This window comes from Triturus cristatus, chromosome 3_1 (genome assembly GCF_964204655.1).
Source record: "Triturus cristatus chromosome 3_1, aTriCri1.1, whole genome shotgun sequence".
NCBI lineage: Eukaryota > Metazoa > Chordata > Amphibia > Caudata > Salamandridae > Triturus > Triturus cristatus.
In genome coordinates this window covers 863170147-863183742 of record NC_140583.1, presented here as the reverse complement: position 1 = coordinate 863183742, position 13596 = coordinate 863170147, and the positions used below count along the sequence as shown (strand labels likewise).

Sequence of the window (13596 nt, the reverse complement as noted above, 5' to 3'; positions counted from 1 at the left end):
CCCCAGAATAGCACAGTGACTGTTGACAGTTACGGGGGCACTTCATTTTTTTATTGTCCTTCATCTCTGGACTCACACACCTGTGCATCCATGACAGATACTGGAGATAATCCACCTGTTAAGAACAAAATGTACAGGTTGTCAGACAAGGTCAGGGCCAGTATGAAGGAAGAGGTCTCCAAGACACTGGCATTAGGGGTGATTGAGCACTCTAACACTCCCTGGTCAAGTCCTGTGGTACTGGTAGCTAAGGCAGCCCCACTGGGTGCAATCCCAGAATTTAGGTTCTGCATGGACTATTTGGGTTTCAATTCCATCACAAAGACTAATGCACACCCCAAGCAAATGAGTTCAGAGACAGACTGGGCGCTGCTAAATTTCTCAGAACTTTTGGATTTGACATCAGGGTACTGGCAAATTGCTCTGACTGGGGGAGGGGAGGGGCAAAAGAGAGCTCCACATTCTCAACCCCAGAGAGCCACTTTCGGTTTCAAAGAATGCCTCTGCCACCTTTCAGAGGTTGGTCAACAGGGTCATAGCTGGGAAGGAGGTATTCTGTGCTGCCTACCTGGGCGACATAGCCGTCTACAGCTCCAGCTGGGAGAAACACCTGTACCACCTCCTGGAGGTGCATAATGCCCTGCAGCAGGCGGGCCTTACAATCAAGGCCAGAAAGTGCCATATAAGGCAGGGTTCCGTGGTTTAACCTGGGCTACATGCTGGTTGGGGGCAAGGTGTAGCCCCTTCAGGCCAAGATTTAGAATATCCTGACCTGGCAACCCCCTAAAACACAGAGTGAAGTGATGGCCTTTCTGGGCACCACAGGATACTGTAGAAGGTTTGTTAAAGGATATGGATCCATTTTTGTTCACTTAACAGAGCCAACTTCAAAAAAACAGCAGTCCAGACACGTGATCTGGATAGAGGACTGCCAGAAATCCTTTGATACCCTCAAGTAGCCGTGGCCGCTGCAGGTAAGAGCGGTGGGGAAGTGGGGCCCTGTGAGGGGGGGGGGATTTCGAGAGACGACCACGATGGAAAATTAAATAAATAATTGATTTTCCCTCGTGGTCGTCTCTCAAAATCCCCCCTCACCACTCTTACCTGCAGCAGCCATGGCTGCCCTCAAGGAGGCCATGTGTACAGCACCCATACTCAAGGCTCCTGACTTTTCTAAGGAGTTCATAGTGCTGACAGATGCTTCAGATCAGGGCATAGGGGCAGTCTTAGGCTCTTAGCACAGTGAAATGAGGAGGGCCCAGACCAACCAGTAGCCTTTCATTAGCAGGAGCCTACTTACACAGGCACAGAGGTGGAGTGCAATTGTGAGGGAGGCCTTTTCTGTGGATAGGGTACTGAAGAAACTGAGATCATACCAGTTTGCGTCTCACTTTCGGGTTCAGACCAATAACCCTCAGGTGGCTAAGGCAAATGAGGAGTGAAAATCCCAAACTATTGAGGAGATCAATCTCCTTCCAGGGAATGGACTTTATGGGGTAACACAGTCCTGGTCTAACCAGGTTCTTCTGCCTCAGTGATGGCAACTCCCAAAGGGTTGGTAGGTTCTCCCCACTTTCAGCAGGGGGTAGACACGTTAGACATGTCAGCCTTAGGGTGGTCTTACTCCCAACTTTTTGCCTTCCTCCTCAACTTTCATGAACACATTTTGCTGGCTTTAGGACTCTGAGCACTTTACTACTGCTAACCAGTGGTAAAGTGAATGTGCTCTCTCCTCTAAACACGATAATATTGGCTGATAACCAATTGGCATATTCAATTTACTTACAAGTCTCTAGTAAAGTGGTAATATAGTTACCCAGGGCCTGTAAATTAAATGCTACTGGTGGGCATGCTGCAGTGATTGAACCAGCCACTCAGGTAGCCCTTTAAACATGTCTCAGGCCTGCCACTGCGGAGCCTGTGTGTGAAGTTGAGACTGCCACTTCGACCTGGCAAAATAAGCCTTTTGCCAAGCTTACACCTTACCTTTTAATACATATAAGTCTCCCCTAAAGTAGGCCCTGGACAGCCCCAAGAGCAGGGTCAATGTGGATCCTCACAACACTCCCTAAACGTGGATTTAAGGTACTGTGTTCAGCAGGCCTAACTAAGACCGTATAACTAGCCCACGCTCCATTGCAGTTGGCTTGAGCCTGTGACTTTGTCCTGGTCCAGAGTGACCAGATACCCGCCGTTGTTGCTTTCTGCTGCTATTTTCTCTAAAAACTTAACAATTTAATAACTCTGTTTTTACTGATTGGATTTTTGTCATTTTTGGTCTTGTTTTATTTATTAAAAATTACCCTCTTTTTCAAATTTGTTGTGGGCTCCTTTTGTAGTATGGTTTTACTGTTTGAGATGTTACACAAATACTTTACACATTGCCTCTAAGTTAAGCCGGACTGCTCTGTGCCAAGCTGTCAAGGGGGTGAGCACAGGTTAATTTGGAGTTTGCTTGTGCCATACCCCTGATAATGATTGTGGTTGCTTCTTGACGAGAGCTTATGCCCCAGTCAACCAACAACCCAATTTCTTAAAATGCTTGGCTGACCTAGAGGATGTTCCAACATCTCTCCGCCCTAGCAGAAGAGGTCAAAAAGTCTTTGACATATAACCAACAAACAAACGTAAAATAAAAGGCATGACTGTATAGCAGGCATGGGGAACACAATGATTAGGACTTACAAATAAACTAGGTTGCTTGCAGTTGAAACACAATCCATATTTCACTTTTCCTTATTTTGTATATTATTGCCAGGTTGTCTATGTTCACTCATGACACATTGCACTTTGTCTGTTGTTGTTTTTATTAATTAGGATGATATTTTCCTATAAAAGAGTAATGGCTGGTTTACTTTGTGTCCATGCATTAACCGGTAACAGTAATAACTGCTGATGAACTATAATAAGATGATGAAGGATACCCATGAGGACCACTGTGTTTTCAAATGGCTATATAATGTTCATCCCATTGGTTTAAGGATTTATCTTGTAAACAGGATATGCGTCCCTTTGTAGGCCCACAAAATGATGCATAAGGCCGTGTCAAAAGCTTTTAATTCTTTTTCAAAAGTCATGCTTTACAGCATCAGGGTTACTGTACAGCATCGCAAATAATTGGCAAAGCTAGCAGCTTCCAAAGGTACGACCTTTTGGCTTTGCCAATGCTTGTTTTAAAAAATATGATTTAGGAATCAACATGGTTTAAACCAGTCACTTACTTAAACATAACCTAAGCAACCATAAATCTGACACTAGACACTACAAGTCACACGTTGCATTAGGATTTTAAAATGAACAGCAATGACCGGAAAATGGTGCTCTGTACCAGATGACATGGAATCACCTGGTAGCCTCACAACTAGGGGTGGGCGGAATTTGCGGAATTAACCTTCGCAAATTATCGCGAGAATGTTTAAAATTATCGCAAACAAGCAGAAATATCGCGAAGATGCGGAAGTTTTTTTCCGGCATGTTCGCGCGATTTTCTGCATGGTTGCGGGTCGCCAACTTACCCATGTGGCTGCTTGCGGGCGCGGCCATCTTGTTTTGAGTTGTTCTCGCGGTGCATGATCGCGAGAAGAAAGACGTGATCGCGCGACGCATGACGTCACTGCGGGCGCGAACTGTCGCGAGACAGCGCAAATGGCTAAAAACAATACAACATCTCATGGAGAACGCGACCGGATCAAGAAAACTTGTCGGCGAACGCAGGGATTCAGGTAAGGCGATCGCGCGCGCGCGAGAATGTATCATTTTACAGCGCGAGCAAGAAACAAATTATCGCCAAGCTGCGGAAACCGGAATTTTTGACATTTTCGCGCTCTCCGCGGAACGCAAAAATGTCAAAATATCGCAATTTCCGCGAACGGAACGAAATTTTTGCCCAGGCCTACTCACAACTATGCATGCCAACAAATATGCCAAAAGAAGCATCTGCATTCCCCCGGCCGATATGGAAAGGATTTTGAGTGTTGTGTAGCATTTTTCAAGCAGATCCTTGTTCACTGGTGAAATTATTAGTCTAAAAAAGGTTTGAATAGTCAATGGATTTCATTTTACTCTGCTCCTCTCCTTCTGTGTAGCTACTGCGTCACATTTCTTAACCACATGTGTATATCCCTCAGCTGAGACATATTAGTAAACGAGCGTGCTTATTGGCCTATCCCCTCTCCTGCAGTCTCCATGTAGCACAGCCTAGAAATCAACTCTTCAGAACTATTACTTTCTATACCACTTCTAAACGTAACTCACAAAACAGGAGCAAGCAAAAAGTAATGACAGTCAATAAATAAGATGATGCAATAATGCTGCAAAAAACACAAATGTGTGCCACAAAATTTCCATTTTGGTGCAGTTAAAGTTTCTAATGATAGCTGCAATATTCTGGAGGCGGGGGCATGTGAACACCCCTACTAAGGTTGCCACTTAGCTCCATGTCATCATAATTCCACATTCCCATACCCGGCATTTCAATTGACAATATAATATATTCTGGGAGTTTGTTTCCATTGGTTGACAGATTTTTAACAGAAAACCCCAGCATAGAAAATAGGATGTCCTGACTACATGAAAATATGCTGCAACGCTAATCCTTCAATTTCCACACACACACACAAAGTGTGCCCATAATGGTACTGGTAGAGGTAACTTCCTTTCTGCTCCTCCTCATTAGTAGCCTACTCTGATCTCAGGCTTCTTCTATCCTTTAGAGGCTGGACCATTTGCCATGTATAACTCTTGTTACATTATAATATAAGAGGACTCCACCCAAGAGATCTACTATGTATATGATAGGCCTCGCATTCCTCACATTATGCGTCTCCTTTTTCATGGACATGGGAAGAATGCAACTTCAGGGTGCATACAATAAATTCATTCAGTCTTTATTCAGCTATAAAGTGGCCATAACAGAACATAGAAACATCTAAAACACATTCCAATAAAATATACAATAAAAATGTAGACCATATACAAAGCAAAATGTAGGTAATACAAGTAATTTTTAAATCACACAATCTAAATCCTTATAAAATACACAGTCCCGAATCATATCTTTTACCGATCATAATGAATCAATTTATAAAATTATAAAAAACAAGACAGGTGGCTGGCATGTATAGTTTCTGGAGACTTATCAGAGCTAGCTTATGTGATTTTATGTTAGTCAGGCAAAGAATGGGGACCAGAAATGAGTGGCGGGGAGTTGAATACAAGGTGCAAAAGAGCATAACGTGACATGTGCTTTCACTAGAAACATCGTTGCAGGGACAGGGGTAAGGTGGTCAATTTTCTACAAAAGGTCCCCTGAATGGGAAATGCAATAATAAAGTGCACTGTGCTCAACTTAAAGCAAGTTAAGAAGAAACGCTGACCAGGATTCATTATAAGTGATAAACTGGGTTCTAGTCCTGTGGTTGTGCAAATAGCAGAATCTTCAAAAATGCTTGACAGAGATGACGCTCTTTCCCACCTTAACTCCATACAGCGATCTAAAAAGCACTGTTTGATTTTGTCTTTACAGCTCATAGCAATCGACCCGGGGTTATTATGCATTTCTGGGAGTTCTAATTGATACAACATTCTCTTAACATAGACAAGCCGTGAGATAAATTGTAGGCCTGGGTGGAGTTTGTGGAGTTCCGCTACGCAAAACTTTGCGAAGTGCAAACAAAACTCCACCACGCTACGTGGTGCTCCGCAAGTGGCGGAGTGGGTTAGATAAATGCTGTTCGCAGTGATTTCCAGCGCCAGGTGTTTGTCCGCACTGTCCAATCATCGCAAATGGTACGATGCACAACGCAAGCGGGCGCTGCTTCCTTTCTGCCACTCAAGTAGATTTTTTACTCCAGTGGCAGCTTTTTTCAAGCGAACGGACGGCTTCTCAACGTGATCGGTCATGAGCAGACGCGACCACTCGCAATGAGAAATCCAACCGCCCGCACTGAGAAATCTTGCTGGGCGGTTGATTTTCCATGCTTGCGCTTGCCAACTTGACGTTGACAATCACGAACAAGGAAAAATCTCCCCAGGAGGTGAATTTTCCTCGCTCACGCTTGCCAACTTGATGTTGACAAGCACGAGCGAGGAAAAAAAACTCTGCTCTGCTATGCGGAGCGGAGTTTTCCGGAACTCCGCGAGCTCCGCGTACTGCGGAATGGGGAAAACTCTGCAAACTTCACGAGTGGAGCTCACCGCTCACACTTAATGTATTGCATGTTATCTAATGATAAACAGTAAGCTAGAAACGCTCTGACCAAGCCTGCTTCCTGCTTGGTCCGACAGTTTATCCATAGAATCAGCGGGGCTAGGGTGAGCCTATCCTTCATATAAGTTAGGCCTCACTTTTTCCCACTCATGCCCAACAACTGAAGCAATGCTCAATGGTACAGACAACAATTTATAAATAAAGCTTTTTTTTCTGTGCGTTGGAGGATGTCTGAATTTGAGTAGGTCTAGATACCAACCTATTTGACCCCACAGGCACTTGCTCTGGTGATTATTTCTTTAACAGATTTTGGCGCAGTTTGCGTACAAATCTTAAAACTGCATTGTTAGTTTTATAAAAATGTTGATTTCTTAGCATAATCATGGGTGACCAAGTCAACGAGGAATTGAATGATATCCCTAGGTAGTTAACAGTATTAGTTCTGCCCAACCTCGTCCAATCCAGCCAGTGGTTCTTAGTTTTTGTTTAAGCTGAGCCATAGGTCATTACAAAAGATTTGGAATAGTTTACTTTTAGGTCCAGACTTTTCATAAAAGACAGAAAGGGATTGAATAAAATTTGAATAAATTAAGTTTGTCATGCCTACACTATTATGCATTTTGATATGCATCCATTCTTTAATTTGTAGGCTTGCACTTAATCATCAAAACATGTGCTTTACATGAGCACCTGGTAAGGGCACGGACAGATTAAGGGATTTGCCCAGAATCACATAATGTTGAGCCGACTCCAAGACTCAAACCTGGTTCCCCAGCTCCGAGTTGGCAGCTCTGGCCATTATGCCACATCCTCCCCCCCACTTCCGTGGTTAGTAGTTTGTTCTGTTTTAGGCAGCGCTAACAGGAGAAACAGGCTGGTGCAAGCTACCTCCTGACGAGAGCCTGTGCACTTATTTTTTTACAAATTATCCACTGATGCCGTGGGAGGGGGGGGGGAGCAAAAGTAAAATGGGAATAACAGCTTCAGAGATCAAGGGATGAAGAGGACTAACCCAAAAGCCTTTTTCGAATGTATTAGTGCATGAAGGCATTTTTTATTTATGAATGTTTTAATCACATGAGACTTGCACCAGGACATACCGTAAAGGGGCAAGCGGCTGGCTCACGCAGACAACGCTCCGCATTCCCGTTTTCTTGTAACACCCTGAATATAGTGCCTGATTGCGCATGCGATAAATGACACCTATGAGGAGTTCGTGGGGAATAACATACAGATTTTGTTTAATGCACCAAATTCTGCATAATACGTTAAATTCCATAAATTTTCCCTTGTTAGGTCAAAACTGCAGAAATGTAAAGAAGGTAGAGATAATTGATGCATCTGATAATTATCGGATACATCAAATACATTCAAACTCGTAATTCAGACCTGTGCATAAAAAGAAGTTTACGCATGGGTCGGAATATTACGAGGAGCTCGTAGTGAGGCCCTTTGTGTATTGAGGCTCTGTTAACATTGGGCTGAAGTTGGATACATACAGACCTGTAGCACTGTAAAGTTGCAACGTGGTATCCCTTCTACCTTCCTGGGCTTAAGGATCCGTCACAAGGTATCTGTCCTTCATGGCTGAAATAATAGCAACAAAGTATCTCTCTTTCTTGGCCCTCAGTAGTGTTACGTATTTGATGGTTTTATTGTTTAACGTGCACCCCACCAGCTGATTTAGAACATTAGGAACACTTTATATATGCAATAAAAACATAAGAGAAACTAATGAAGCCTTGTCGTGTGAAGGGAGGATGGGTTGCAGATTCCTTGGCGTTAAGACACGAAACAGCCAAAGACCAGACAACCCCACTAGGAAGGTAAGAAGTGCAAGCTTGGGAGAAATAACCTTTCGCTGACTTTAAAGAGCTGAATGAAATTCACGTTTATTTATCGATGGAGCAGATTACATCAGAGGTCTTACCTAATGAGAAGCGGAGCATTCCCATTGGTAGATGCCAGGCTTTCAAATGAAGGCTACGTGATAAATCTGACACTTCCGGCTGCACCTTTCAGAGGTGCAGAAACAGCCACAATTACTTCCGGGCTGCCCCTCTCAGAGGTGCAGGAACGGCCACCACCCAGCGTGTTGGGAGCAGCGCCCACGGGCAGAACTGAACTGCTGTTCATGCGTAAACATTTTAAATGCTAATATGGGAGCTCAGCCGGAGTCAGGTGTGAGCCAGGGAACCCCGTGTAGGCCCTTCCTCCAAGGGACAGCTGCTGCTCCTCGGCACTAAAAAGATCAGGCCGCTGAGAGGAGCCTAAAGGGGCACGCGGCGTGCTCTGGCACTTTGGAAAGCAGCACCAACTTTCGTTTCCTAAACACGCCAAGCACCGTGAAAAAAAATGCACTGTGCGCAAATCACTCGTGTCAGCCAAACAATGTTAAACCTCACACCACAGAATGGGACCCAGAGCGCAGCGCGTGTTAACAGAAGAGTCTCTGGGGCCCGCGAACGGTGCAGTCACCGGGTGACCCCGGGAAGGACGCAGAGCGCCGGCCAATGTCACCTCAGTGGAGTGTCACCGGATAGCAGCCCCAGGCCGCCCTGCCAATTCAAGGGCATGGCTCGGAGGGGACGCGTACAGCACTCGCAGACCAGCAACCTACCCGTAAGAAGATGTCTTTTAATTCGCTGGGCTCGGCCCTCTTTGTGGACATCAGCTGGGAAGAGAAAAGAAACGAAACACGTCAGTTATGTCAACACTTGAGACAGAAGCAGCAATTTATCATCAGCTGTGCATGACACCCTTCCAATCTGCATCTATCCGAGGCACGACGTTGAACCTCCTTCCTTCCAATGGCATGCCGTCTTACACACTGGCATCTTTACAGAACAGTGAGGCTAACCACAGGCCATGTATAATACAGCATTGAATCTACCATCGCTTCTGGCACAGGGGTGTCTTCATGGGAGCACTAACCTGTCGCAGTCTGTGTACAATGTCCATCTATTGCTATCTTTGTACCATCCTGTCTCACACGTCACTGCCTTCATCAACCAGCATCCGATACCTGGCTGTCTTTACTCAACAGTGTTCATACCATTGCTAACTTCAGGCGACCAGGTTCATATGGCAGGCTGCATTTGACGTATTTTAACTATCCCATGACTCGGAGTATAACCTCTTGCCTGCCGTCCTTATTTGACACGTTCTAATGATTACTATACTACACAACACTGAATCTGGTACTACCTTTGTACATTGCAGTATATCGTATTTTGTGGATTTCCATGGCAACGCCTAAATTATCAGTAACTCAACGTTCAATCAATCCACTGTTGTCTTTCTAGAACAAAGAGACTATGTTTACAGCACGCTGTCTAATGTATTGCTATATTTAGAGTGCAGAGGGTCTAAATATCACTGTCATTATGGTGCACTCCTTGAAATATGCCACTGTCTTTGTTATATAATGTGTTCTCCCCCTCACTTTCTTTGTAGGCAAACAGGTGACCCCTGCTATTTCAACCCTCAAATGACTGTCTATCTGAGCCATCCCTGCCTTTAAAGAACAGCATGGCTAATTCATTTTAGGGCTGTTATTTTGGACAGCATCTTTACTTTGTCACATTGCGTGGACAATTCTATTACATGATTTTTGTAGGACACGTGACTGATCCACCAACAGCTTTCTAACTGCACTTTCTACTCCATCACTATCTTTACATGGCCATTGGCAGTAAAACATTTTTTTATCTTGAAGTGTTTCAAGTAAGTTGCCACCTTTAAAGGCCTTGATAATAAAGATAAGGATATGATTTTATGGCAGTATCTAATCAGTATCTTGATAGCAACCAGCTTCTAATCTATGGTTGTATTTCCAGGACATTGTATCGTAACTCTCACTATCTAGCACTTATGGTCTATTCTAGCCAGATCTTAAGTGCGCAGAGGCTCAAAAATAATTTTATTTTGATGCACACCATATCTAAACTAACACTTGTTTTATGGATGGAGGTCATTACAGGACACTGGTTCATCAATCAGTATCTTTATGGGAGACAATTTCGAATCTATTATTACTATATTTGTAGTACAACATAGAACCTACACTTACCTTTACAGGACACAGTGGCACATATATCAGTTACTTTACAGGATAAAGTATTTCAGATACATGACACTGTGTCTAAACTATCACCATCTGTTAAGGACACAATGGACGATCGTTGTTTACATTTGCAGGATACAGGGTCTAGCTCATCACTTTATTTTTGGAACACCAGTCTTTCAATATTGGCCAGTAAGTCTACTTTCGATTGCATGAGGTCACAATATCTCATCAATCTCTGTCATTATTTGACACTGACACCAGTTTATCACTAGTTTAAGCAAATAAAAGTCACATGAGCCACCAGATTCACATTGGAGAGAGTTCCACAACCCAAAGGTGGATTATGTTTAAGTTATTTAACCGATTCGTGTGGTTTTTAAAGCAGCCATAGCTACCAAACACCCCCTTACTTACGTCACCAAAGTGCCGAGAAAACGCTACATCACTTTTGGCACTGACAGGAGTGTCACTAAGCAGCAGACTGTTGCACACACAAGTACTTTTTAGAGCCCTGTTGCACTGAGCAGCTAGAGCGACGGTCCAAAAACAAACACCCAAATTGCAATCGCTCTGCACCGCACGCCCGGTGCCTGCTGAGATAGAGCTGTCAGCAGCGAACCAGCCCTGTGAGGCGGAGGGTGCCTGACGCTCGGACCCTGAAGCTCTGTGTTTCCTAGAAAAATCCATGCAATGTTCACTGCATGCCAGAAGACAAGGCTGAGGCATAGAGACAGCAGCGGCTCCGCCCGTCCACGCCACCCGCTGCCACGGTGGAGGCTGAAAAGTCGTCCTGGTCGTGGGCAAAAGAGCAGCGGCATTTGATGCCCACGCACTGTACCCAGGCCAGTGATAGAGCCAGGCCCGTTGCAACATGGGGCAGCGCCGCCCGTGCCCTGATGCGCCGCCCCCGGCCCCTCAAGCCTCACTCCCTCGGGTTAAACAATAACTATGTATCGAGCGGTTACAAAGCACACGCCAGGGTTTCCCATGCAATAGCAAGCAGCGGCGGCGGCGGGTTCAGAGTCACCTTGAGCGCCATGCTGAGGGCTGATGTCAGAGCTGCTGCTGCTAAAGGGTGCGCGCGCCCGGCCTGGCTCGCGCGCACGATGCTAATCAGTCGGCGTCTGCGGGCTCCCGATTGGCTGCTGCAGCCTCCGGGGCCCCGCCTAGACCGGGAAGTATCACCTCTAGATGCAGCCTCGAACGCCCCGCCTAAAACTTGCTCTCAGGATAGGTCAAGGCAGGAAAGAGGCCTATAAATACACACGGTTCGCTGGTGCAGGACCCTGTCTTGACAAGCTCCAGCGGGAAGGCGTCGAAGGTGTTCTTTGCCACTGCCTTCCTTCTGCTGTTGCCAGGAAGCGTTAGAGTCAGCACGCTGTGGAGTATGAGTTTTAATGTAACCCAGACTGATGCTCCTGGTTTACCAGCTGTCACTGTGATTGCTTTGAATCGTGTGCATTGATATATCAAGAAAGGAATGGACAGAATTAAAGGGCAACAGACAGAGAGAGGAAGGAGAAAAGACAGGTGGGGAAATTAGGATATTACAACATCTCCCTTCTTACAAACAAATTAAGACATAATAAAATCATTATAACGTTGTGGTAGTCTACAGATTCTTCTCACTGGTAATACAGAAGGAGTAGATGAAGAAGAATTAGCAATGGGTGGAGAAACGTCTGAAACATCCAGTTGAGTATGAACATCAGAATGAATCACAGAGGCGTTGGATGTTTTTATAGGCTCAAACAAAATGGAATCATCAGTATGACATGGTATCGCTGTTTTCTTGTAAATGTCAGCTTGCAGATCATAAATGAGAACAAGTCTGCCCTTGTTCCACCACCCCCTGTCTTGCAATAAACAAGCACTAAGACCAACCTTTTCAATTTTACAAGGTGGAGTAAAAGTAGACTCCCCTTTTTTAACTCTAAATGGTTTCTTGATGAGAACCCAAGCACCAACAGTGAAATCTTTGTCATGAACATGTTTTAGATTGTCATAATGACGTTTTTGTTTATCTTGTGCAGAATATACAGTATTGCGTAAAATGGAATCCCGATTGGCAGAATTATCAGAAATAACTGTGTCGCTCCAACCAAGAAGACAAGAGTTTGGAACAACATTTCCTACCTCTTAACAATTTGAATGGGGTGTAACCAGTGGTAGAATGAGGCAAATTGTGGTAGGCATTAATTTTGTCTTTAAGAAAAAGATTGTAATCTAAACCTGAGGAAAGAGCCATTTGAATTCCTTCTTTTAGGAAGCGATTTCCTCTTTCCACTAATCCATTGGCTGAAGAGCTATACAAGGCAACTTGTAGGTGTTTGATGTCAAAACTTACTAGGAAGTTTTTCATGGGAGTGGAGACAAAGTGAGTGCCATTATCGGTGACTAACTCCTTAGGAGGGCCTTCCAGAGAAAAAACATTTTTGAGGAATTGTAGAACAGATTGGGTGGAAGCAGAATCTACAAAAGAAAAGTACATTCATTTGGAGTAGTATTCAATCACTACCAATAAAAACTTTGAAGAGTTAGGTAAAAGATTGAAAAGACCAGCGAAATTCAAGGCGACTTTCGCCCAGGGGTTATCTGGTAGAGACTGGACGAATGGGATTTTGCGTGGTTCTCCAATGTTTGTCGGAAACAATACATTGAGGGAACAAATCCACAAAGGATGAGACTTAGGTATTCATGGAGGGCCATCAATAATTTTCTCTGAGTTTTTTTTACATGTGGCAGTGACTCCTGAGTGTCCATCATGTGCAATGGAAATGAGATTAATCCTTAGTGAAGAGGGAGGAATAAAACAGCCATTTCTAATGCACAGGTCATTTTCAAGGGATAACTCAGAGGAAATTTGAGCAAATGGTTTTAAATCGTGGGATAAGTTGTGAATGGGAGGCTAACCTTTGACAATGAAATCACAGACTTTTTTAAGAGTTGGGTCACAGGAAGAAGCATCAAGCCATTCTTTCTCAGAAATGACACCATTGGAGAAAGACGAGGCATCAATGGTAGCTACAACATCCTCAAATTCGTCAATAGAATCATCATCTGAGGGCAATGGTAGACGGGAAAGGCAATCAGCTCTGAAATTTCTGCCGCCTTGAATGTACTTAATAACAAAATTGTACTCTTGTAATTTGGAGAGTAAGCGTACAAGGCGAGCAGAAGCTTTGCCTAAACCGTCGCCAGGTAATAGGTAGACAAGATGTTTGTGATCAGTGAAAATGGTAAATTGACTGCCCCATGGTAGGTCTTGAATTTGTTACCAGCCCAGATGCAAGCCAAAGCTTCCCTTTCAATGGTGCTG

The 13596-nt window shown here is 44.3% G+C and overlaps 1 protein-coding gene across 1 annotated transcript in view; it reads right to left on the bottom strand.

Annotated features, from left to right (window-relative positions):
• The window catches only part of SLC25A12 (solute carrier family 25 member 12), a 466840-nt gene extending 455442 nt beyond the window's left edge, over positions 1-11398 (bottom strand). The window contains exons 1-2 of the mRNA XM_085645302.1: positions 11305-11398; positions 8829-8882 (exon numbers count right to left, since the gene is read on the bottom strand). Coding sequence (XP_085501428.1) covers positions 8829-8882; positions 11305-11316 — 66 coding nt within the window. The 5' untranslated portion in view covers positions 11317-11398. The remainder of the gene's footprint in view (positions 1-8828; positions 8883-11304) is intronic.
• Positions 11399-13596: the final 2198 nt, after the last annotated feature.